This window comes from Carcharhinus amblyrhynchos, chromosome 2 (genome assembly GCF_965287045.1).
Source record: "Carcharhinus amblyrhynchos chromosome 2, sCarAmb.v2.hapA, whole genome shotgun sequence".
Classification (NCBI taxonomy): Eukaryota; Metazoa; Chordata; class Chondrichthyes; order Carcharhiniformes; family Carcharhinidae; genus Carcharhinus; species Carcharhinus amblyrhynchos.
The window spans coordinates 73,308,008-73,335,758 of record NC_137325.1 but is presented as its reverse complement, the minus strand read 5'-3'; the positions used below and the strand labels follow the sequence as shown (position 1 = coordinate 73,335,758).

Genomic DNA, 27,751 nt, shown 5'->3' with positions numbered 1-27,751 from the left:
ATCCTTTCCCAGCTGCTGTCTGCCTTTGATGTTCCTGTTCCAGCAGGCATCTCCCCCTTCCTCACAGAGATCAGCCCTATGAATTGAAAATAAAGCTCAGCATTTCTGATAGCACAGCATTCCCCTGGCACTGCACTGGAGTGTCAATCAGATTTTTGTGCTCAGGTTTCTTAGCATAGAACTTAAATACACAACCTTCTGGTTCAGCAGGCATGAGTGCCACTAAACTGAGCCACAACTGACACTGTTGCAGTATCATTATACTCTTTGACCTTTTACAATGGTGCCAATATCCTCTTTTGTGTGTGTTCTCAAAATGAGGATCACAAAATCTAAAACAATCATCAAGATTTTCTAAACAGTGGTTTTCTTTTGTATATTCCTCTGGTGAGAGTATATCCCATAAACAACTCAGAAGAGGTTCATAAATAACTGAGAAAAACATTTTACCAAGCACTTTTCCGTATAATCAGTGCCCCCGTAATCAAGAACTATTTTTAAAGGGCCACTCTTACTTTGGACTGTTTAAAGCAAAGCTGCTCAAAGGCGTTGAATTTATTCTCATTTTGCTGAAGAGACCAGCTTCCACCAAAAAAATTGTAAATGCATTGCAAATTTCCGAGCTGAACCTGCTGTTATTTGCATTTGTCACAGCAGCCATCAAAGTGAGATACTTCTTCATTATCCAAACACTGAATGTGGAATTTCTCAACATGTTGGGAACACAGTATGCAATCAACATTTTATATTAGTTTGATTGTTCCATCCTAATTAGCGCAACTATCTGCTCTTTTCAATACATTTCCATTAATTCTGTATTAGATGATACGCATTTTTGGCTTTTTTATATATTTTTACATTCCATTGTTGTATACAAATGTGCTCTTTATTACTATGTGCTTCTGGTATTATTTGGGTAACAATGCTCAGAACTTTCTTGGCAAGACCAGTGAAATCCAAATTACTCAAATAAAAATCCATAAATTAGTGAGATATTTCATCAGGAAATTTTGATTCCACAATGATTCATCTTTCATGAGAAAGATAACATTATGCTGAACTGAGATTCTATAATTGTCACTTTGATATATTTAACATCTTTTTAACTGACAAGCTGAAAATGATAATAAGAGTGCACAGTTATTAACTCAATTTGTCAAACCTTTCAAGCACAGTAACAGTGTTATTGTACTTTATTCTATCAAATTAATTTTTAAGTTACAAGGCAAAATTCTATCTTATTGTAAAGCAGTTGTTACAAGCACAAAGACAACAGGGAAGGGATTTAAAAGAACATTGTTGTCATCGCAAATTCATGGCAAATCTTTATGTTCTTTACTAAGCAGAAAAGTATCAAGGCGTCGCTGAATGCAAAAATCTATGAAGCAAATGTGGCACTTTTCCAGCTTTTCTCTTTCTGGTTGTTTTTTCCTTCTGAAACAAGGAAGAATGTTCAGCGGATACTTTTGCTGGAATTTTACCACCTTGCCCACCTGAGGCTCGTAAGATCCTGCTTGAGGCCAATGGAGAATACCGTTCTGCGAGAATCGGAATGGGCGTGATGGTAAAATTCCGGCCTATGTTTTGTGACTGGGATGAAGCATGTTTCAGGCATTGGAGTCCCATACGATCAGTGATGGAGGTTTGTGAGGTGTAGCTGTCACTTTGCACCCTATCCTCGAGGGACCACCACAGAGAAACATTCACATTTTCTCCTGGGTCTTTTGTAGGGTCTTCCTGCATTATCCAGCTGACCTACAGCTGGACTGTCGAATTTTAAAATATGAATTTTGTTCAGTGCTCCTTCCCTTCTCCATGAATTAAGTTCCTTGGGTTGTGTAGTTACCAGTCACTGTTTATGCACTGTCAGTACATGGCATCCTCCTCTGTTGGGTCAATTCATTCATGCACAGTGTACTTCCAACTTTGACTGAGCGTATAAAATGGTTATATCGATTCAGCCACTGATTACACATCACTCCCTGTTCTATTGTCTTGAATAGAAGTTAAAATTGGAATTTGTACACTTGACTCAATCAATATCACCATCACCCAAAAGTCAAAATGACCGCCATGGTGTCTAAACAGTGGCATGCCAGCAATTTGTGTGTGTCCACAATATTGACCCAACTGGCACGGCAAGTGTTGAGTCACGTTCCTCTTCAATTTAAAAAACAAATTCTATTCAGCACTCTGATTGATATTTAAAAAGGATGATAATTAATTAGATCAGCTTGATTTATTTCAGGCAAGGAGCCCACACAACTAAAGATGAACTCACCATGTCAGCATTCCTCACAGTCAATCTTGATCAGTCACTTGGCGGGCGAGCTGTTCAAGTAAGTTTTCTGTTTTCAAGCAAATGTCAGAATTGTGTCACTGAGCACTCCTGTCAACGCGATGAACAGCAGATGCAAAGAAAATGGGCTGTTTCCTGTGCTTGTAAAAATGTTAGGCTGAATTTCAAGAATGAATTAAGTCAAATCTTTAATGAGGCTGTGAAATTCTAAAGAGCAGCATTGATAGTTTTACTTTTCAGAACAGCCCACCGTAAAATTTCATTGCAAACTATTTGTTATATCCTAAACATCAAATAAAATTCAACAATTACCACAGAAATAAACCTTGATTCTCTGATACTGAGATGAATTTATTACTTTAGTAGCAGGCATTTTGACATTAATTCCAGGTTATAATTCAGTTTTCTTTTTCAGAGGAAGTTATATAAGTTTTGATGCTACTTACCAAATGATAGAAGAAATGTTACGCTGAAATTTTCCCATTTACACTTATCTGTGTTGTCTTTTAATGAATGTTGAATCCAACAAAAACAGAAAATGCTGGAAAATCTCAACAGGTCTGACAGCATCTGTGGAGAAAGAATAGAGCCAACATTTTGAGTCTGGATGACCCTTCTCTAGGGGCAATGGGCAGAATCTTGTGCTGCTCCTGGGAGGGGGGAATAAGGTGGGCGGGCCAACATAATTGACTCCACAGCGGGATGGAACTAATCTCTTAAATTCAGGGAAGCCTGAAGGCCAGTCAAGCTTCCCTGATGGCGAGCTTCGGGAAGCACTTTTGCATACACCTGCACGCTCATTAAAAGACCGTGTCACCAGAACGAAGTTCCCTCTTCCAATTAAGTTATCCACAAATGAGCAGTAAGTGCCTTCAGATTTATGACTGCAGAGAAGTGGCGTGCAGCAAGCTAGGTAGTCAACTTGCTGGAGTTGGAGTGAGTAGCCTTGGGGAGCATTGCTTTGTCCAACAGGTTGATGGTCAAGTAGTGCCAGTCCAAGGGGTCTCCCACCCTGGGTGACTAAAATTTCAGAACACTGTTGAACAATCAACAGTTCAGAGCTCATTTGGACGGCAAAAAGTACATGGAAAAGATAAACCAATGATCTCCTGCAAGGCTTAGTACTGACACCGACCCTGTTCAATGTGTACACAAATGATCTTCCAAAAAGGACCTAGTGGCAGAATTGCAGATAATGATGAAGATTGTCAGAGAATACAGCAGGATATAGATATACTGGAAAACGGGGCAGGGAAATGGCAGATGAAATTTAATCCGGACAAATGCGAGGTGATGCATTTTGGTAGATCCAATTCAGGTGGGAACTATAAAATAAGTGGCAGAACAATCCGGAGCATAGACACACAGAGAGATCTAGGAGTACAGGTCCACAGATCCTTAGAAGTGGCAGCACAGGTGGAAAAGGAGGTGAAGAAAGCATATGGCAAGCTTACCTTTATTGGACAGGGACATTGAGTATGAATGTTGGCAAATAATGTTAGTTATATAAAACATTGGTTCAGCACATTTGGAATACTATGTCCAGTCCTGGTCACCACACTACCAGAAGGATGTGGAGGCTTTGGAGAGAGTGCAGAGAAGGTTTAGCAGGATGTTGCCTAATATGGAGGGCATTACCTATGAGGAGAGATTAAGTAAACTGGGATTGTTCTCCCTGGAAAGACAGAGGTTGAGGGGCAACTAGGTAGAAGTTTATAAAATTATAAGAGGTATAGATAGGTGAACGGCTGGAAGCTTTTTTCCCAGGGCAGAAATGACAATTACCAGGAGGCACAAGTTCAAGATAAGGGGGAAAAGGTTCAGTGGAGATGTGCGGGGAAAGTTTTTTACACAGAAGATGGTGGGGGCCAGGAAGGCATTGCCAAGCGAGGTGGTTGAGGCAGTTACATTAGACACATTTAAGACTTATCTTGATAGGCATAAAAACAAACGGGGAATTGAGGGATAAAAGCAGTTGCTTTAGATAGGTAAACGTGATCGGCGCAGGCTTGGAGGGCTGGAGGGCCCGTTCCTGTGCTGTATTGTTCTTTGTTCCTTGAAGCTACAACACATGATGAGCCAAACAGCATTAGCAGCAGGTAATAGACAGAGTTAAGCAATTCCCCAAACAACAGACCTGCAGTCCTGCCACATCAGATGTGAATGGTGGTGCACAATTAAACAACTCACTGGAGAAGGAGGCTTTACAAATTTCCCCATCCTCAATGATAGAAGAGCCCAGCACATAAGTGCAATAGATAAGGCTGAAGCAATCTTCAGCCAGAAGTGCCGAGTGGATGATTCATCTCAACCTCTTCTGGAGATTCCCAACCTCACTGAGATCAGTCTTCTGCCAATTTGATTCACTCCATGTGATATCTGGAAACAGCTGAAGGCACTGGATACTGAAAAGGCTATGGGCACTTACAATATTCCAGCTGAAGTACTGAAGACTTCTGTTCCTAAACCTTCTGCACCCCTAGCCAGGGTATTCCAGTCCAGCTACAACACTGGCATCTACTCAGCAATATGGAAAATTGCCCAAATATGTCCTTTACACAAGAAACAGGACAAATCCAACGCAGCCAACGTCCACCCCATCAGACTACTCTCAATTATCAGTAAAATGATGGAAAAAATCTTCAGCAGTGCTTACAAGCAGCATTTACTCAGCAATAACCTGTTCTTCTGGAAGCTCAGTTTGGGTCTCGCCAGGGTCACTCAGCTCTTGATCTCATTACAACCTTGGTTCAAACATGGACAGAAGAGTTGAATTCCACGGGTGAGGTGAGAGTGATTGCCCTTGATATCAAGGCCGCATTTGACTGAGTGTGGCATCAAGGAGTCCTAACAAAACTGGAGTCAATGGGAATTATGGCGAAACTCTCTGCTATTTGCAGTCATACCTGGCACAATGAAATATGATTATTGTGGTTGGAGATCAATCATCTCAGCTCCAGGGCATCGCTGCAGGAGTTCCTCAGGGTAGTGTCCTAGCCCAAACATCTTGAGCTGCTTCATCAGTGAACTTCCTTCTATCATAAGGTCAGAAGTGGGGATGTTTACTAATGACTGCACAATGTTCAGTACCATTCACAACTCCTTATATAATGAAGCAGTCTGTGTCTAAATGCAGCAAGACCTGGACAATATCCAGGGTTGGGTTGACAAGTGGCAATTAACATTCATGCCTCACAAGTGCCAGGCAATGATCATCTCCAAGAAAGAAGGATATAACCATTATTCTTTGACATTCAATGGTTGAACCCCCATTATTCGCATCCTAAGAGTTACAATTAACCAGAAATTGAAGTAGACTGACCATTTAAATACTGTGCTACCAGGAAAGGTCAAAGGCTAGGAATCTTGTAGTGAGTAACTCATCTCCTGGTTCCCCAAGCCTATCTACAATCAACAAGGTGCAAGTCAGTGTGATGGAATAATCTCGACTTGCCTGAATGCAGCTCCACCAACAATCAAGCTTGACACCATCCCTTGCACAAACATTCAATCCCTCCACCACCAACAAACAGTGGCAGCTGTGTATACCATCTACAAGATGCACTGCAAGAACTCACCAAGGCAGCACCTTCCAAACTGTGACATCTACCATTTAGCAGGACAAGGTCAGCAGATACCTGGGAACACCACCACCTGGAGGTTCCTCTCCAAGCCACTCACCATCCTGATTTGGAAACATATCACCATTCCTTCATTGCAGTTGGGTCCAAATCCTAGAACTCCCTCCTTAACAGCCCTGTGGTATGCCTACACCACAGGAACTGCAGCAGTTCAAGAGGACAGCACACCACCACCTTCTGAAGGGCAACTAGGGATGGACAATAAATGCTGGCCCAGCCAGCAATGCCTATATCCCATAAATGAATAAAAAATAACATATGTCAGCTGCTGCATGAAGACTAGGAGGCAATCCAATACTGGTAGTGTTAAAAGTGACAGCAGCATTAAACTTCTTTGTCAGTGGCTCTTTCCAGGGATCCATTGGGGACAAGTTCAGAATATGCCAGGCTGCCGTACTCAAATGTATCTGGGAGGTAACAGATGCCTTCTTCAGAAATGCGTATAATTTTTTTAATATAGTTCAGTGCCAGGCAACCAGAGCACTGGGATTTTCCCCAATCACAGGATTCCCACAAGTGCAAGGGCCAATTGACTGTGCACATGTGTCACTGAGAGCTTCCCAGGATTGGTCTGTTGCATTATGAACAGAAAGAGGCTGCACACTATGAAGGTGCAGCTAATATGCCTGATTGCTATCGAAACCCATTGGGACTGCCTGAAATGGCTGAGGTACAGTTGCCACTCCAACTTTCCAATCTGACATCATGATCAGCTCTGCCTTGACGAAACTCAGCTCTTCATGTGGGAGCCAAACTGTTTTCCATCTAGCTAGAACCAGTGAGCTGCAGTGGCGTGCTCTTGTGGTCCACACAATTCACCAAGAGAATGCACTCTAATGGCTGAAACTTCCCATCAGCAAAAACAGGTTTGTGTGCCTGCCACCCAGCCATTCTTTGCTGATGTGTAAAATCAGCCCAGTAATCTAATACTTTTCAATAAGGCTATTGTGTTTAAACACATGACATGTTGGTACATATTATTTTCCTGTTATATACCTCTCATAGTTTGCAAATTGCATGAAATAACTATCCTGGTCAATTGGTGACAATAATAGCAAATGTAATAGTAATAGGAAAAAGAGAATGCATAATTTCAACATTAGGTTTAAAAAATGAAGACTACAATTATTAAGGAAAACAAAATTTGGGGTTATATTATAGACCCCCTCCCCCAGCCACCACAGCTTCCTTTGATGAGTCATCTCTGAAGATGTTTCTGTAAGTGTCCTGTTCAAGACAAGTCCTCCATTCATTACTTTCCATTATAAGGCTGCTGGTCTTTTGTTGAATATATCTCACCCACCCGCCCCCACATCCCTCCTTTCCTCTCAAGAATAGATGACCTCTCATTTCTCTCCTTTTCTCCTCCTGCGTATTATTTTGAGTGTATGAATGTTGCAGCAGGCTCATGTCTTTCTGTAATCTAATAAAGTATAAAAATGCTATAATCACAAGAAGTGAATGCCACTGAACTTCTGGCACAATGCAAACCCTTGTTTTAAACTGACACCGTTTGGTTTGGCATGGCTCATCTTATTATGGATCCCTTATTCATTTTTCCTAATACTGATCCAGTTCACTCATGCATTTTAGTTATACCAGTCGCATTATGCCAGTGATTCTAGTGTATATTCTTCTAACTTTAAGATTTTTTTCAGCTACTGTAGTGCCAGAACCTACATTTATCTTTACATGCAGTAACAATTTATATTTATATAAAATAATTCCAAAAATATACTTAAAATTAGTCTCGATCTCTTGCAATGTTGCTTCTTTGATAGTTCTGAACTTTTCACCCAGTTATATCCAAATCCATGGGGCTTGGTTAGCTCAGATGACCAGATGGCTTATTAAGTGTGATGCAGTGAGTTCCATCCCTGTACTGGCTGTGGTTGCTTATGGAGGCCTGTCTCCTCACTTTTTCTCATGCTTGCCAAATTACGCAACTCAAGTTATACGTTGTCTCTGATTATCTACCTAATGGAGAGTCATCCTCTGTGGACTATTTACAAAATTATTCTTCAATTGGATATGGGCATCAGTGGCAATGTCAGTATTTGTTGCCCTAATTACCCTTGAACTGAGTGGCTTATTAGACCATTTCAGAGAGCAGTTAGGAGTCAACGACACAGTGCTATGGATCCAGAGTCACATATAGACCAGACCAGTTAAGGATCGCAGATTTCCTTCCCTAAAGGACATTAGTGAGCCTGGTGAGTTTTTATGACAATCAATCACCATTTCATGATCACCGTCACTGGGACCAGCTTTATATTCTAGATTTATTTTAAAAATTGAGGTTAAATTCCACCAGCTGCCATTTGAATCCTGGAACATTACATAAAAGCAAATTGTCACCTAAACTCATAATGTCAGCTCTTTTCTCTTCTTACAGATGCTGCCAGACCTGCTGAGATTTTCCAGCATTTTCTGTTTTGGTCCCTGGAACATTAGCTTGGAACTCAGGATTACTAGTCCAAAAACATTACCAATAGTCCACAATCATTGTGGCTGACTGGGTTTGGAATGAAATAAGACAATGTGATTTTTGTTAACAAAAGTAAAATTTATATATGTGTAAATTAGTTACTTTGGAGTTTTGTCACAAAGTCACTTCTATCTAAAGCGGTTATACCACTGCCTTGCCGCTGGGTGCTGTGAAAATTTCTAATTTACATTACAGCAGATTATAGTCTTAACAGCAGAAACAACAGCAAGTGGGTTATTTTAAAGTCACAATTTCTGTTTCTAGTCACAGGACCTGTATTGCTGTAGCCTCCAGAGAACTCTTGAGGTAGATTCAGATTCCTCTGGAGGTATTACATTCCTTGTCTCCCCTGCATTATCACGCCACAGTCAAAGCTGTTTAAATGCAACAGTTATCCTCATGCAAAGTTATCAGAAGTAGCAACATTTAAATAATGCTGATGTATCTTTTGAAAATGCCTTCATTCAAAGGAAGCTGTTAGCTGCTGAAATGTAATTCAAATAAAGTAACTTACTTATCAATACCTAAAATCTCATTCAACTTGTCTTGTTTTGTGAATAAGTTTTGATCAATGCCAACATCCTTCGATTACATAGAGATACATCTATCTATACTGAAATGATGAGTAATTTTGTTCATAAAGCCAAATGTAAGTATAGTGAAAAGAATTGGGTCACAGGTTACGGCTGTGTAATAACTTAATCACAGTGATTAGAAAGACAGTGATTGTAATTCAGCAGAAACTAATATTAATGTGACAGCTGCATTTTAGAATGTGGCATTTATAGAACAAAGAACAAAGAACAACCCAGCACGGGAAACAGGCCCTTCGGCCCAACGAGCCCGTGCCGCCGCATCACCCTACACCTATTCTACCCTGCGTGTCTACGAATGGAACCCCTAACTTAGCCAGATTCAGGGGAGAATAGTGTCAATTTGGTAAAACCAATCAGCCTAAGAGCACATCTTTGGGGTGTGGGAGGAAACCGGAGTGCCCGGAGGAAACCCACGCAACCACAGGGAGAATGCGCAAACTCCCACAGACACAGGCCCAAATCCATGTATCTGCACAGCTAGCAGTGCTAGTCACCAAGCTGTTGCGGCGCCCATCTACCGGTCCAGGATCAAGCACACACACCGACACGAAGTACTAGGCCACTCCCGGGACTTCCAAGAGCAGCCCACGCACGACCCACGTGTGCATGCCCCTCGTTTGACACGAGGTGGACCTCCACCTGCGGAATAAAAAGACAAAAACTATTGTTATCACTATTGTTCTTTCTTCTGAAGGTTCGGGTGACCCAAGGAAAGGAGCCTTCTCACCTGCTCAGTTTGTTCAAAGACAAGCCACTTATTATTTATAAGAATGGAACTTCACGGAAAGGAGGACAGGCTCCTGTCTCTCCAAAACGTCTTTTTCAAGTCAGAAGGAACCTGGCTACGATTACAAGGATTGTGGAGGTAGGCAGCATCACTCAAGGACTTATAGAAATTAATAGAGACCACAACTTTAATGACTCAATTATCAATGTGACCTTAATTTTAGAAGTTTGAAAAATGTAGCAAACTTGTTTGAAGAAATAACTAATTGGATAAATAAAGAGAATGCAATCGGGGTAGTCTATATGGATTTTCACACTGCATCCAATCTTATGACTAGGGGCAAGAGCAAGTAACTAATTTTTAAAATGTGCTGAATATTCTTCAGGCCACAATTAAAGCACAATGTGCAGTTTTGAGTGTCCCGTTATTAAAAGGATGTTAAACCATGGGGAGTACACTATATAGATTCATCAGGATGATGCCATGGATGAGAAGTTATTGGTATAGGGGAAAATTGAGAGAATTTTTATACCGCAACAAAGATAACAAAAATGAGATTTAATAGGGGATTTTATTATCAAAATGAGTTTTGATAGGATGTATAAAGAAAGACAGTTTTGTCTGTTTGGAGACCAATTATCACTAAGGGTTTGGGGGAAGGGGCTTAATGGTTGAGGATGAAATCTTTGCACTTTGATTTGGTCCAATACCTGAAGCAGAGTAATATATAAGGAGTAATGGGACAGTGGGATTAGTTTTGGGTTGCAACTGCAAAGATCCTGCACAGATGTACTGGAGTGACTGGTCTAATCCTGTGCTGTAACATCTTATTGCTTCCCCACAAAATTTAAGCTTATGTCATAGATTAGGAAGTAATTCACCAACTTCTACAAGGTTCAGTTGATAAATGTATTAAATGATGTGATACTCAGCTGCACAGATTATTAATTTCACAATTAGCATCTAGCCTGTGCTACCAGTTAACCTTTTTCATGAAGACAATATTGGTATTAGTAATTATCTCCCTGATGTTGGTCTGAGGAGGCAGGCTTCTTGCTGCTAAAGAATACTCTGATCTCGTATACACAAATCAACATCAGCTGATGGGAGGACCAGGCTAATCGTGGTGGTCTTTCTGCTGTAAAATGTTGCAACATGCATTGCTCAGGTTCACCACTTTGTTAAGTTATCAGCCTCCCAGTGACTCATGAAACTGTATCAGGAGCAGTGCAGATTACTGTCTTCAGGAAAAGAAGAGTGTAATGACAGGAAAAGTGTAGTGATAAAACCATCACAGGCAAACATTTCAAATATGGTTGTATTTATTTTAGTTTACTCTTGTTCAGAAGCTGAGTGAGGGCCAGAACCCCATGTTGCAGAATACAGGGAAGGCAAGGTATATCAAGCAATATTGGTTGATGGTGCCAAACACATTGTGTTATGATTTACTAACTTTGCTGCAAAGCAAGGCACTCATTTAAAGAACTAACTTTTTTCCTGGAATGAAAAGCATTCTTCTGTTTCTCTGGATAAACAATCCCATTTTTCCTTTGACACATTCCCTTCAGTTTGTGAAATTGTCTTCAAATATTAGCTTTCTCAGCAAAAGCACCAATCTTTCCCAGAGCTAATGTCAAGGCCTAAGAGTCTAGATAGTTACACATATAATGTCTGAGCAAATAGTTAGAATGTCTCATTAAACTGTTACTTGATGTTACTCAATGGTTAAAAGCCTCTTTGAGGCAGAGCCCTTGAATATTTTTAAGGCAGTGGTAGATAGATTCTCAGTAAGCAAGGCAGTGAAACGTTATTGGGGTAGGCAGGAATGTGGAGTTGAGGCTAAAATCAGATGAACCATTATCTTATTGAATGGCTCAAAGGTATGACTGGCTTACTTCTGCTACTAATTCATACGTGTGCAAGTTGGATGTAGATAAAAGCAGACATTGATACTTTAAATGGTTGTGACTGATTTACAGCTGTACGAGAAGGTAAGAGGACCAGTATAAGTCAAAGGGAATGTTGAATGGTTATTTTTTTGTTTTGGTTCTCCATTCAAGGGCAGGGTTCCTTTGTAGTTCAGGACTCCTCTGGGAAAGTGATCTACTCCAATAAAATTGCAGGGGATTTGACAATGTCCAACTCCTCAATGGAGCCAGCAAGGGTGGAGTGCTACATTTGAGTTCACTACCCCCATTCTCAACCTGCACTAGCCAAAATAGTTGGAAATGGGAATTAGGCTGGAATCCAGAATTGGGTTCTGCCCACCATTTTTAAAGGGCCCCCTATTCAGCAAAAATCTAGCCCTACATTTCCAAGTTTTATGTCATCTGTAATTTTTAAATGATGCCCTACATACCCAAGACAAGGCCTTTACTACATATAAAAAAGAATAATGGTAATCAACCCCTGGATGATACAACTGCACACTCCTCTCTGCCTGAAAAACAACTATTTACTGCATTTTTTTGTCCTATTTCTCGGGTTGTTTTGCCATTCTGTCAATGTAATCCAATGTACTAATTCTGCTAACAAATTTATTATCTACTACTTTATCAAATGCTTCTTGAAATTCGTTAACAACTATACTACCCACCTCAACTCTTTCCATTACTTCACCAATGAATCCAATCAAGTTAGTCAGGCAATAAGGAAAGATCATTGAGTTGAAATATTGGGCGGAATTTTACCAGCGCGTCTGCTTGAGGTTTGTACAATCCCACCTGAAGCCAATGAAGAGCACTGTTCTCCAAGCTGAGCCTGCCTCCTGGAATCTGGGCAGGCGTGCCAGTAAAATTCTGGCCATTAACTCACTCTCCACAGTTGCTGGCAAACCTGTTGAGATTTTCAGCATATTCTGTTTTTATTTTAGCTTTCAATAAATCTGTGCTGAGTTTCACTGATTAGCAAATAGTTTTCCCAAGTGCCAATTAATGTTGTCTGTGTTACTATCTCTCTCAGCAAATAATTTACTGTCCTGCCTGCCACAGGCATCATAGAAGGCAGAACACGGACCATGCAAAGGTCCGTTGATCTCTGGCTGGATTTTCTGGTCTTCAGGTGAGCGCTGCTGGAAAATGCCACCCTAAGTTTCCCCATTGATATTATGCTGACTGAGCAGTAGTTGCTGTGTTTATGCTTCTCAATGTTTAGAGGAGGAGTGTAACACTGGCAATGCTCTACTGCTCCAAAGTCAATTCCCACATATGAGATTTTCTGACAGACAGGGGAATTAAGGGTTATGGGGAGAAAGCGGGAAAGTGGAACTGATCCACTTCAGATCAATCATGATCTTATTAAATGGTGGGGCAGGCTTGAAGGGCTAGATGGCCTATTCCTGCTCCTATTTCTTATGTTCTTATGAGATGGATTGGAAAATTGCTATTAACTCTATTCAGCATTTTGAAATATTCCTCCAGACTCCTCCATAGTAAATAAAAAAATTGGCACAAATTCTGGTGAGTCAGGGCAGCTCTGATGGTTTTGCTAAGTCAGTGGATAAAAGTGTGCATTTTGCCTTGTAGCCACTTGTTAGAGGAAAGTTTGTGCTTAATAAACGGCAGATTTCTCCACTTCAGCTTATCACAAGTGCTGACCTGTAACATTTCTCTAATATGTAAGCTTGTGAGAGATGATGCATGGATGCCAATGATTTAGTTTTGTTCTATTGGTAGGTTGATGTGGATGCTCAGTCTCTGAATTCCAATGATGTTTTTGTACTTAAATTACCAAATACCGCATATCTTTGGATTGGAAAAGGAGCCAGTGGTGAGGAAGAAAATGGAGCGAAATATCTTACATCTGTCCTACAATGTATGGCAACCAGGATTAAAGAAGGGGAAGAACCTGGTGAGATTTTCATCAGAAATTTTTTTTAAAAGTCAAAGGATTTGAAGATGTTTTAAAGCGGATTAATTTATACTCTTGTACATAGATTATTTGCTTATGATTTTTCAAATGCTTTCTTCATCAGATGCATTTTGGAATGAACTTGGTGGCAAGAAAAAATATCAAACTTCAACGATGTTACAAAACGAAGCAGACAACTATCAGCCTCGCTTATTTGCTTGTTCAAATAAGACTGGATGCTTCACTGTAAGCTTTTTATTCAGATAAATTGTATATAGCTCCTGTATCTAATTAATCATAGTAACATTTTTCCCCTTTTTTTTACAAAATCTGGCAAATCTGTGCTCGTGAAATTATAGATTGCTGGTTTATTTTACAACATCCACAACAGCGCGATAAAAACAGAATAGGCTGAAAATACTGAACATGTCAGGCAGCACCAGTGGAGAGAGAAACAGAGTGAATGGGTGAAATGTAATGATGACAAGAGTCACACTCACCGGATGGAGAATCAGTGGTAGCCCTGATATCTTTACATGAGAGGCCTGACATAATGGTAGGAAGGACTATTACTTACATGGCGAAAAACTGCAGCAGGCGACGGTGCAGAGGGACCTCGGGGTCCTTGTGCATGAGTCGCAAAATCCCAGCCTGCAGGTGCAGCAGGTGGTCAGGAAGGCGAATGGGATGCTGGCCTTCATAGCGAGGGGGATTGAATATAAAAGTAGGGAGGCCTTGCTGCAGCTGTATAGGGCACTGGTGAGGCCGCAGCTGGAGTACTGTGTGCAGTTTTGGTCGCCGCACTTACGCAAGGATATTTTGGCCCTGGAGGGAGTGCAGAGGAGGTTTACTAGGCTGATGCCGGAGTTGAGGGGGTTGAGCTATGAGGAGAGGCTGAATAAACTAGGCTTGTACTCGTTAGAGTTTAGAAGAATGAGAGGAGATCTCATTGAGACATATAAGATGATGAATGGGATGGATAGGATAGAGGTGGAGAGACTCTTCCCGCTCAGAAAGGACAGTAGGACTAGGGGGCACAGCCTCAAGATAAAGGAGGGGGCGGTTTAGAACGGAGTTGAGGAGGAACTTCTTCACTCAAAGGGTGGTGAATCTCTGGAATTCTCTGCCCGTTGAAGTGGTGGAGGCTGCCTCGCTAAATATTTTTAAGACATGGGTTGATGGGTTTTTGATAAGCGAGGGGATTAAGGGTTATGGGGAGAGGGCGGGAAAGTGGAACTGAGCCACGACAGATCAGCCATGATCTTATTGAATGGCGGGGCAGGCTCGAAGGGCTAGATGGCCTACTCCTGCTCCTATTTCTTACGTTCTTATGTTCTTACGTTCTTATGACACAATGGCGAGATAAACAGGCACTTAGCTGCAAGGCATCCACCTCTCACTGAATTAAGGTCACAGTGGGGTAGAAATCCTGCATTACACCCCACGATGTGGATATGCCGGCGTTGGACTGGGGTAAACACAGTAAAAAGTCTGACAACACCAGGTTTAAGTCCAACCGATTTATTTGATAGTAAACTCACTAGCTTTCGAGGTTTCCCTCTCCGTCAGGTGAATGGAGAGTTCACCTGAAGAAGAGGGAAACCTCGAAAGCTAGCGAGTTTACTATCAAATAAATCGGTTGGACTTAAACCTGGTGTTGTCAGACTTTTTACTGTGGTTACACCCCACCCCCAAACAACTATATTTATTCTTGATGCATTAGTTCAAAGCACAATAACATCCCAGTTGGAACCTAATTAACCCTCACATGTACAAATACCTTTGCCCAGCATGAATCTAATTACAGGTCCCTTCCAGAAACATTGAATTAAACCCACCTAAAACTATATCTTATTTCAAATGTTTACCCATACAAATATAAATTCCTTACAACTACCTTTGGTTTCAGGACACTGGTCACGCAATACTTCACTCATCTTGGCCATTCTTCATATGTGAGTCTCTGATTGGGAGTACATAAGAACATAAGAAATAGAAATTCATTGACAGCAGGTCATGGTTCCTCAATTCCCACCTCGTGCAGGTTATTGAAATCCCACACATCTACGACAAGCTTAGACTGGTTACTTTGTTACAGATCAAGACTGTCTAACCTGTATGGCTCTATCTTGTGCAATCTAGTAAATTTACCCATTAAATTATCGAAGAAACTGCAGTTATTTCTGTTGATTGGCATGCGTGTTCTGATCAGTGAACAATGAACAAAGGCAAATGATTCAAAGTTCACCTGACATAGTCTTTACATGTTGAACAAGTGTAATATTTTGTTTCAATATTTTACATCTATTTTTGTGCCAGTCACATTTAACAGTATCAATGCAGGACCTTGCCACCATCTTGGATATAAAACTGCAAACCACATACACTACTAGTTTCTAGAAACTTAGAAACATCTTTACAGATTCTATCACACAGCTTTGCGCCTGTGGCTTTTCCTCATTTTGTATTTTCCTACTGTAATGTTACTGGGAAAGCTGCATATATCCTGAGGCCAGTTCTCAATGACTGGAATAAATATACTGGCATTGGTATTGGATTCCAGTTTAGCCCCTGCTGAGTAACTTATTCAGTTAGAGTGCTACAATTGACTTTGGCATCCTCAGGCTGGAGAAGCAGCAAAATAGATCAGCCAACTGGCAGAAAATACATTTAGGTGAGGGCAGGACTCCCCAATCACTGCTCACAGCTCCTTCTTGATGAATGACCAATTGAACAAGGTATAGAAAGACTTGTAGTGCCTTTGAAATTGTACTGCAATAAAAATTCTCAAACTTCAGAAAGAAGAAAAAAAGTAAAATCTCAGAGGCCAGATTTTCAAGGAGAAGGAGGGGAGGTCAAGTTGAGTCATTGATTTTAGGGCTAAGGCCTTCCAAAGTAAATTCTCGGTTACATTGGCCACCATTGTATAAGTCTGACATACATTACGGTACTTTTCATAATGAGAAAGTGATCTGCATTCAAACCAATTATCTTTGAGCAAAATGGACCTGGTGTTGATACAGGTAGGCCATTTAGAACTGATGAGAAATTTCTTTACTCAGAGGGTGGTGAACCTGTAGAATTCTCCAGCACAAAAGGTATGGAGGTCAAATCAGTGAATATATTTAACAAAGAAATAGAAAGAAATAGGAGGTAGACCCACTTCATGGAACCATTGAAAATAGGAACAGGAGTAGGTCATTCATTCCTTCAAACAATTCAATATGATCATGGCTAATCCTCTATCTCAACACTGTACTCCAACACTCTCCCCTACCTTTTGACACCTTTAGAATCATAGAATCCCTACAGTGCAGAAGGAGGCCATTTGGCCCATTGAGACTTCACTGACCACAATCCCACCCAGGTCCTATCCCCATAACCCCACATATTTACCCTGCTAATCCCCTGACACTAGGATCAATTTAGCATGGCCAATCAACCTAGCCTGCACATCTTTGGAATGTGGGAGGAAACTGGAGCATTCAGAGGAAACCCATGCAAACATGGGGAAAATGTGCAAACTCCACACAGACAGTGATCTGAAGCCGGAATTGAATCTGGGTCCCTGGTGCTATGAGGCAGCAGTGCTAATCACTGTGCCACCGTGCCGTCCCTATTTTAGAGTCGAGAGATCAATCTGTTTCTTTATTAAATATATTTACTGATTTAACCTCCATAACCTTTTGTGCTGGAGAATTGTACAGGTTCACCACCATCTGAGTAAAGAAATTTCTCATCACCTCAGTCCTAAAAGGCCTAACCTGTATCAACCACAGGACCATTTTGTTCAAAGATAATTGGTTTGAATGCGCATCACTTTCTCCATTACAAAAGTACTGTAATGTATGTCAGCACTTACACAATGGTGGCCAATATAACTGAGAATTTACTTTTGCAGGACTCACCCCTATAATCAATGACTGTAATAAAAATAAACTTAACTTATGTTATAACATCTAACTATTGAAACAAAAAGAACAGGATTTTTCCTGTTTCAAAATCTGTCAGTTAAAGAATTACAGGAGTAGGAGACAGCTTTTTTTTGTTGGTTCCCCATTTGGGACTACGGTTATGATTCTTCTAAGGTGCCCTTGAGCCACATCTCTTAGCAGAATGGGTGCAACTCCCTGAAAACAGCTGAGTATCTGAAATGGCGACCCCCACCCCAGGCAAGGACAAGATTGCTGGTAAGTACTGAGTGAGTGCAGGTTCATTACCCACATCCTTATTCCAGAGCCATGAAAATGCCAGACAATGAGAAAGGGAGCAGGGATTAAGTTCCCACTGCCATTTTTAAATCCCCTACCTCTGCTTTGATACAGATGGAGATGTGAAAATTTGGGCCCAGATACTTGTGTCTTTTTACTCTAACTTAAATTGGAATAATTCCACATGGATTCTACATTCCACATTCATATTCCACATGAATGTTTATGTATCTTCTTAGCTGTACTAAATATAATACAGCTGTGATTCTCTGAAAGTGTATGTTCTGTTTCTGTTTGATATCTTCTGGGAGTCATTGTTTGTAATTTTTATTAATGATCTGGATGAGGGTATAGTTGGGTGGATTAGTAAATTTGCTGATGACACCAAAGTTGGAGGTGTGGTAGATTGTGAGGAAGGGTGTCATAGTCTGCAGGGAGACTTAGATAGGTTGCAGAGCTGGGCCGAGAGGTGGCGGATGGAATTTAATGCGGAGAAGTGTGAGGTAATTCACTTTGGTAGGAGCAACAGATGTGTCGAGTATAGGGCTAACGGGAGGACTTTGAATAGTGTGGATGAACAGAGGGATCTAGGTGTGTGTGTACATAGATCCCTGAAAGTTGGGAATCAAGTAGATAAGGTTGTCAAGAAGGCGTACGGTGTCTTGGCGTTTATTGGTAGGGGGATTGAATTTAGGAGTCGCAGTGTAATGTTGCAACTGTACACTACTCTAGTGCGGCCGCACTTGGAGTACTGTGTGCAGTTCTGGTCCCCGCATTACAAGAAGGATGTGGAGGCGTTGGAGAGGGTGCAGAGGAGGTTTACTAGGATGTTGCCTGGTATGGTGGGGAGGTCCTATGAGGAGAGACTGAGGGATTTAGGGTTGTTTTCGTTGGAAAGAAGGCGGCTAAGAGGGGATCTTATTGAAACATATAAGATGATTAGAGGTTTAGATAGGGTGGATAGTGATAGCCTTTTTCCTCGGATGGAGAAAGCTAGCACGAGGGGGCATGGCTTTAAATTAAGGGGGGGTAGCTACAGGACGGATGTCAGGGGTAGGTTCTTTACCCAGCGGGTGGTGAGGGATTGGAATGCCCTGCCTGCTGCAGTTGTAAATGCGTCTAGTTTGGGGGCGTTTAAGAGATCTCTGGATAGGTTTATGGACGAAAAGGGATTGGTATAGGCTAGTGGGTCATTGTTTTTGTAACTGGTCGGCGCAACATCGTGGGCCGAAGGGCCTGTTCTGCGCTGTAATGTTCTATGTTCTATGTTCTATGTTCATCTGTTTATCACATATGCACAAATATCGATCGCATCCCCCTCAGATGTTGGAACTATAAGTATCAACTTGACTATTATCTGTAAAATTACTCAGATTGATATAGCTCCTGTTACAAGTTCACACTAACAGCTTTCCAAATAAGCATAGTTCTTAGTCAGGATAAATCCAGTTTATTGTACAACTGTTCTGCTTATAATGCTAGAATCATTAGGTTTTTTTGTTCAAAATATATTCACCAATTACTTTAACTAAAGTTAGTTTATGTGATGTACGATTATGCAATATGATGACAATCTTCTTTGTTTTAGATTGAGGAGGTTCCCGGTGAATATACACAAGATGATTTGGCTGAAGATGATGTCATGCTATTGGATGTTTGGGATCAGGTATGTCAAGAAAGTCTGTAAACCTCATACATTTAGGCTGGAATTCTCCGGCTGTTCACACTGGCCAGGATACTCTGGTCCCACCGGCAATACACCCGCACCTGCGGATTTCCCACTGGTGTGGGGTGACGTCAGTAGGAATTCCCACTGACCGTGGTGAGAGCAAAAAATCCCGCCACTAGCAAACAATGCGCCACCTCTCACCAGCTGGAAACATGCGGCTGGGAGGTCAGCGAATCCCACCCATAATTGTTGTTACATTAAGTGTTTTTTTTTTACATATAACTGCAAGCATACAGGGCAACTACTTAAATTGTTTTGAAAGTATAAAATATTTGCATTGTGATCTGAGATCTGTAAAGCAATTGTCCATTAATACTTAGGTCTTTGTCTGGATTGGAAATGATGCCAATGAAGTGGAGAAAACGGAGTCGGTAAAATCGGGTAAGTGCGAATTATCTTCCTGTGTCATGTAGTGGGAAGATTTTCTCAGTGTTAAAAGATTAAAGAAGAATAAATGTCTCAAATTTGCAATAGACTGATAAATGAAAAAGGGTTAATTTGATTCCCAGAACATTGGCATTGTCATTCTCCCAATTTCCTTTCTCTTTCCCTCCACCAGCCTTTTGACTTTCTGCCCTTCCTCTTCTTGACTTGTGCTTGGATACAGTTTCACAAGAATTAGGCATTATCCTACAGCCCATTGGAGTGAAATTACTGCTATCCCAGCTCAGCTCAGTCAATTCAGCACAGACTAAAGATTGAACTGGGATTATTCCCTTCCATGTTGGTTTACTAGTGAAGCCATGGGAAGCTCCCAAGCATCTATATTGCAAATGTTCCTATCGAGCTTTTTTATAATCTAATCTGGTAGAAATCCACCTGCTTGAAATCTTGGCATTGTCTATGAATATCAATTTAATGAACTTATCTAACAATGCCATGTTATGCCGCTGTATGCAATAGTAATGAGCCGTTTCCCTAATGAAAAATGCCTGTTCCAATCAATTCCAATAGAGATGCAAGCATTCCCTCCCAATGGAATAGCAATGTTTTCTGTTGCTACTTCTCCCACTGTAACATTTACTGACTCTGTTCAAAGCTACCTTTAATTAACAATTATGATTATATTTGGTCCTGTGACATATTAACAATTAATCTATTTGATGTTTAAAACTTAAAAGATAAAAGTAATTGATCTCCCTTCAGTTGTAGGTTATGTGATACATTGTGTAAGCATAGATCTGAAAAGTATGATTCATCCTTTCAGTGTTATTTCCTGTGTGTCATCTATTATTGTTTTACCAGAATAACATTGGGATATGAGAAGCTGCATTGTTCACAGCTATATGTTATCTCTCACTCTAGGGGGCGGTGGGGGCAGTCCTTAGCTCTTTAACTATTTGGAACAATTATAACATCTTCCTAAACCAATCAAAATAACAGCGGAAACTCCACAGGTTTATTCTCTGAGACCCACTTTTGAACCTTTAATCAGGGTCTGTAAACATATAATTATAAAAATCATGGGAGGCACTCTAACATGGATGAAAGTGTGGGTTTGGGTTCAGTGGGGCGGTTAAGTTCTAGAAAAATACAAGCTCTGACCTGCCAACTTCCGCATTTACCTTCAGCATATTAAGCAGTATGTGCACAAAGCTCTTAGGAGAGGTGGGTTTTCAATTTCAGTGTGCTAATAACTAAATTACAGTGATATTAACATGCTGTTTGCAATTTAATGTGGTGTATGCGTGGCCTGACTTTCCTTAAACTTGCCAGTAAAGGGGAGGCATTGATGAAAAACGAAGAACAAAGTGGCTGAATCAGCATTTAAATCAAAAGTGAAATTCTATTCAGGGTTAAGCTCAATACACAAAAGCTGTGCTTCAATAATACCTCCAAGCACCTCCTGAAAATAATATTATTTTACTAATAGTTAATTATAAGGATCAGTTTACTTCTACAAGAGACGTTTTTTTACTTTCTTGAGTGATTGTCCACAGCAGGGGTTCTTATGTTTTTTGTTTCTAAGACCCTCTTCCCGTGTCCAAAAAAAATGCAGACCCCATGCAACACAACACAAGTACCTTTTCTGTATAAAATAGTTTTAAAATTAAACATATATATCCCTTATTATTTTTGTCTTACTTAATTTGTAAAAACAAATCTGGTCAGATGTGGAGGTATCATCCACACAGACATCCCATGATCATCGTTCATCCTGACTCTGTTCTCCATATTCATTGATGTTGCTGCTGAAAATCCAGCTTTGCAGAAATAGTTTTTTTTTAAATAGGATTTGCACCATCATTGCAGCAGAAAAAGCAATACTGTATTCAGATAGACGATTGTCAACATGATCCTGCTTCATGTGATGTCTGCACACATGCACTTTTAACAAGAGTCATACTGGCACTCAGGAGTGGGAATTCTTGATTACTACTTTACCCTTCCAACAACAAACGTTGGAGGCACTCTAATTACCATTTGACTCAGATCATAGCCCAGGGATCTAACCAGGACATCTCTTTGCGAGTAACACATTGGGTTAGTGCAAGTACCCAATGTTTCTCCAGTGAAGCCAATATATTTGCTATATATTAACATGCATTACACATCACACATTGTCAAAGTGGGTAGCCCATGTAACAGTATGTTATAATAAGCATGAATTCACAATTCATTGTCATAATACATCAGCTTTGGCTTTTTATGTTGAGATTTTGGCCCACTGACGGTCCACCCATGTGTTTCCCAATGACATGGGGTGGATTCAGTGGGAAATCCCATTGTCAGCAGTGGAACAAGTGGATCCCATCACCGGCAAATAATGCACTACCTCCCGCCATGAAAAACATGTAGCAGGAAGGCCAGAAAATCTCACCCTCTGTCTAACCTACATACCTGTACACAGCCATCTATCAGAACAAACTAACTCAAAAACATTCCATTAGATTCCTCATCAAACCAGGAGCTCCTATACGACATCCGGCACTGTTTGTATGAATAGTGACGCCCTGTTTTTATCCCCCTGCAGATTTCATATTTAGTCAACTGTTTATTGAACACACCTCAATGCAAATACAAAGTCAGTGAAACCTACACATGTTAATTATTTTGACAGTTGTGAAAGAGAAACCCGATGAGAGAAAAAAAGAGTGATTGTTTCACCTAGGAAAAGCATGTAACAGGATCCCAACTTTGGGGCAGCAAGAACTAAAACTGATTGACAGATAAAAGACGGACATTAGTAGAGTTTGATCCTGTGTTGAGTGGGCAGGTAAATTCTGCGATAACATTCAGGTTCTTAAAACTGCACAAGTCAGAAACGATGAATATGTGGATGAAAATTGTGGAAATCAACAGCAGCAAGTTGAATGAATAAATTAACTTAAAAAATGGATAAAAATAAGTACATGTTCGAAACAAGTTTTAGAGAGATGTCCACAAGAATTCTACCGCCCTGCCCGCCATGGGAATTGGAGCAGGTGAGGGCCAGACAATGGGAATGTCCGTTGACCTCGGGTGGGATTTTCCGGTCTCGGGTCAAATGAGGCTATAAAATCCCGCCCATCCTTCCAAGTGTATCTGTTTCTAAAAGCAGAGATTGACTTTGGGCAGACTTCTTCATGGAGATTCCTTGATCTACAGGAACTGAATGCTGTGAAATAAAAGTGCAAATAAAATGTTTTTGCTCTCACGTGATGAATCTCATTATGCTATCACTTCAATTAGGATATTGCAAGAATTCAATTTTATTTCCCTCCCCCATGTCACTCATTTTGAATGTTGTTGGCAATATGCCCTAATGTGGTTTAGGCATAATATTTTAAAATTGTAAATATAATTCCTGAAATTGTAAATATAGTTTGACAACACTGAAAACAAGTTCTTCTTGAGCCTGATGAGGATAAAAATAATTCAAAAGTAGGAATCTATGCATGGACTTCATTGAGTTCCTCACAAAGTACTTCAATCTCCATGGGTGAGAACAACAAATTAAATGAGACACCGTTAAGTAGCATCAGATTTTAATTTTCACTGTCCATAGCAAAACAAGCAAAACACCTGCGTCTCAATAATTAAGAGGTATTAAAGCTGTATTGACCATGAGCTGTCTTGCTGCAGCTGCCAGTGTTACATATTCCAAGATTCCAGTATTTTTTTTAAATTCTGAAGAGACCTATTAAATTAAACAGAAGCAGATTCAGGAAGAAGGAAAAGAAAACAATTACAAAAGACCCTGTCTGGCCAATAGATAAATTACATTTATCAATCAGAACCCGTGGATTTAAAAGTTAGAAATGTCTTTTTCATGCACCTGCATTTTCTCATGAGTCGGATAATGTAACTTAAACCAGAATATGTTATACACTTCATTCCATATATTTGAATACCACTTCCTGAAATCCCTAGCCACATCTCTGGTATATGCATCCCATTTAGAATGTATTATATTTTGGAATAAATGAGGTCCAGAGCTGGAGAAATTAGCTGCCACCAGACGGAGCTCTCTCTTTATCGACCATTCATAAAGTAAAGGAGTTGAATTATCACTCACCAATATGGATATTGCTCAGCAATTAGGGAAGTTCTGACATAATAAATATTTTGACAAAGAGGACCTTTTGTTTTTATCCTTTAGATCTCCTTTGACCGTAATGCCAACCCAATCGCCTTTTTGTTACAGCATAGGTCTTTAGTGGGTCCAGTAATTATTGCTATCCACCTTGCTATCGCAGTGAATTGTGTGGATTTTTTTACTTTGTTCCAAAGAACATCCTTTTAAACCTTTCCAGCTTCTCCCCTCTCCTCCCCCAAGGTATCTTTTGCCTTTATTTTTAAACCCTTGCATTATTTTTATGTCTTCACGTTGCTGTGCTCGAACCTGTGCCCAGTACATCAAGAATAACTTTGGGTTAGGACACTCTGTAGCTTACTTCTAGGGATTTACACATATTTACACAGTTTTCCTGAGGTTTTTGCAGCTCTTTCACTGAAGTTATATTGGATTAGGAAGAGAACCCCTGCAAAAATGGTCATAGAAATGGACAAATGCTTCCAGTCTCAAACATTAATATACATCACTTTTATTTAATGGAGAAATGTATATTCGGTGGAGCATTTACACAGTTTTCCATACAATCTGTAACATTCATCTGCTTTCTCCCCATATCAGCAAAACATTACATTGATTCAGATCCATCTGGAAGAGACAAAGGGACTCCAATCATCATCATAAAGCAGGGATTTGAGCCCCCAACATTCACAGGTTGGTTCCTTGCCTGGGACCCAAACAAATGGACAGGAGACAATATGAAGAAAGCTATGGCTTCACTCAAAGTGACATGAAATATAATCAGCTGGCTGTTTATAACTTTTCAAAAAAATCAACTGCAAACCTACTTAAAAAGTATGTAGCTTATAAAAATGTCTGCTTAATTCCAAGTTTGAATGTGTTGTTGCCATCCTTCCAATGCTTTTGATGTACTGCAGTGAATTTGTAATTTTTAAATTTTTGTAATATTTGCATTCTGTGATTACATTAAAATAATAAAGCATTTGATGAGAAACAATTACATAATATGTAAAATTATAAAAAGTTTGTAATCCATATGCAAGTAGTTAAATACCAGCACTATCAACTAATAGAGTTGATCAAAATTATGCCAAATAATCTTCATTTTAAATGTCACATATACTTTAATAGATACACCATTTTAAAAAAAGCAATTAAAATTTGAAGTAGTGTCTGTGATGTTTTGGCGTATCTCACAACAATGCAAAAATGACACTGGTTCTAAATCTATAACAGGGTTATTTGCAGTACTTTAAAATATCTCAGCACTTACAGAATTTTGACATATTTGCTGTCAGCCCGAATTCTGGAAATATCTCTCTGGTGTCAACTTCTTAAGCTCTCCAGCTCCACCCACAGGCTCAGAATTAAGGACAGTGAATATACTAACATAATCAAAGACAGATCATTAAACTATTGAACTCTGCGATACCATTTAATACTAAATCTGAGCACTGGGAGGTGAATTTCCATGGGAGTATGCATGTTTTGTGTTTGTTTTCACCGTGGAAGACAATTAACATCAAAAATTGATGACAGGAAGGCTATGGTAGGTGAGAACCTAGAAACTGTCATTATCACAAAAGAGGTAATGTTGGGCAAGTTAATGGAGCTAAAGGTCCTGATGGAATGCATCCCAGGGTACTGAAAGAGATGGCAGGGGAAATAGCAAATGCACTATTGGTAATTTACCAAAATTCACTGGACTCTGGGGTGGTTCCTGCAGATTGGAAAACATCAAATGTGATGCAACTGTTTAAAAAAGGAGTTAGACAAAAAGCAGGTAACTATACGCCGGTTAGTTTAACTTCTGTAGTAGGGAAAATGCTTGGGTCTATCTTCAAGGAAGAAATAGCGAGACATCTGACTATAAATTGTCTCGTTGGTAAGATACAGCATGGGTTCATGAAAGGCAGGTCATGTTTGACTAATTTGGTGGAATTCTTTGAGAACATTACATGTGCAGTGGACAATGGGGAACCTGTGGATGTGATGTATCTGGATTTTCAGAAGGCATTTGACAAGATGCTGACCAAAGACTGCTACATAAGATAAAGGTGCACAGTTAACGGTAATGTATTAGCATGGATAGAGGATTAGTTAACTAACAGAAAGCAATAATGGGTATTTTTCTGGTTGGTGATCAGTGATTTGTGGTGTGCCTCAGGGATCAGTGTTGAGACTGCAATTGTTTACAATTACATAGATGATTTGGAGTTGGGGACCAAGTGTAGTATGTCAAAATTTGCAGATGACACTAAGTTGGGTGGCAGAGCAAAGTGCAGAGGACACTGAAAGTCTGCAAAGAGGTATAGAAAATCTAAGTGAGTGGGCAAGGGTCTGGCAGATGGAGTACAGTGTTGCTAAATGTGAGGTCATCCATTTTGATAGGAATAACAGCAAAATGGACTATTATTTAAATGGTAAAAAATTGCAGCATGCTGCTGTGCAGAGGGACCTGGGTGTCCTTGTGCAGGAATCTCAAGGAGTTGGTTTGCAGGTGAAGCAGGTAATTAAGAAGGCAAATGGAATTTTGTCCTTCATTGCTTGGGGGATGGAGTTTAAAAACAATGAGGTCATGTTGCAGCTGTACAAGGTGCTGGTGAGGCCACACCTGGAGTTCTGTGTACAGTTTTGGTCTCCTTACTTGAGAAAGGATATACTGGCACTGGAGGGGAACAACAAAGAACAATACAGCACAGGAAACACACCCTTCGGCCCTCCAAGCCTGTGCCGCTCATGATCCAACGAGACCATTCGTTTGTATCCCTCCTTTCCCTGTCTGTTCATGTGGCTATCCAGATAAGTCTTAAACGAGCCCAGCGTGTCTGCCTCCACCACCCTGCTTGACAGTGTCTGCCCCCACCGCCCTCTGTGTAAAATATATGCCTCTGATATCTGAGTTAAACCTTGCCCCCCTCACCTTGAACCTGTGACCCCTCATGTTCGTCACCTCCGACCTGGTAAAAAGCTTCCCACTGTTCACCCTATCTATGCCCTTCTTAATTTTATATGCCTCTATTAGATCTCCCCTCATTCTCCGTCTTTCCAGGAAGAACAATCCCAGTTTACCCAATCTCTCCTCATAGCTAAGACCCTCCATACCAGGCAACATCCTGGTAAACCTTATATGTACGCTTGCCAAGGCCTCCATTTCCTTCTGGTGGTGTGGCGACCAGAACTGGATGCAGTACTCCAAATGTGGCCTAACCAACGTTCTATACAGCTGTAGCATCAGACACCAATTTTTATACTCTAGGGATGCAGAGAAGATTCACTAGGTTGATTCCGGAGTTGAGAGGGTTGGCTTATGAGGAAAGACTGAGTCGATTGGGGCTATACTCATTGGAATTCAGAAAAATGAGGGGAGATGTAAGATATAAGATTATGAAGGGAATAGATAAAATAGAAGTAGGGAAGTTGATTCCACTGGTGGGTGAAACCAGAACTAGGGGGCATAGCCTCAAAATAAGGGGAAGCAGATTTAGGACTGAGTTTTGGAGGAACTTCTTCACACAAAGCATTGTGAATCTGTGAAATTCCCTGCCCAGTGAAGCAGTTGAGGCTACCTCATTGAATGTTCTTAAGGTAAGGATAGATAAATTTTTGAACAGTAAAGGAATTAAGGGTTATGATGAACAGACGGGTAAGTGGAGCTGAGTCCACAAAAAAATCAGCCATGATCTCATTGAATG

The 27,751-nt window shown here is 40.4% G+C and overlaps 1 protein-coding gene across 1 annotated transcript in view; it reads left to right on the top strand.

Annotated features, from left to right (window-relative positions):
• The window catches only part of scin (scinderin), a 113,659-nt gene extending 88,606 nt beyond the window's left edge, over positions 1-25,053 (top strand). Inside the window, exons 10-16 of the mRNA XM_080207411.1 lie at positions 2,249-2,339; positions 9,719-9,889; positions 13,426-13,600; positions 13,725-13,846; positions 19,400-19,477; positions 19,861-19,921; positions 24,657-25,053. Coding sequence (XP_080063537.1) covers positions 2,249-2,339; positions 9,719-9,889; positions 13,426-13,600; positions 13,725-13,846; positions 19,400-19,477; positions 19,861-19,921; positions 24,657-24,829 — 871 coding nt within the window. The 3' untranslated portion in view covers positions 24,830-25,053. The remainder of the gene's footprint in view (positions 1-2,248; positions 2,340-9,718; positions 9,890-13,425; positions 13,601-13,724; positions 13,847-19,399; positions 19,478-19,860; positions 19,922-24,656) is intronic.
• Positions 25,054-27,751: the final 2,698 nt, after the last annotated feature.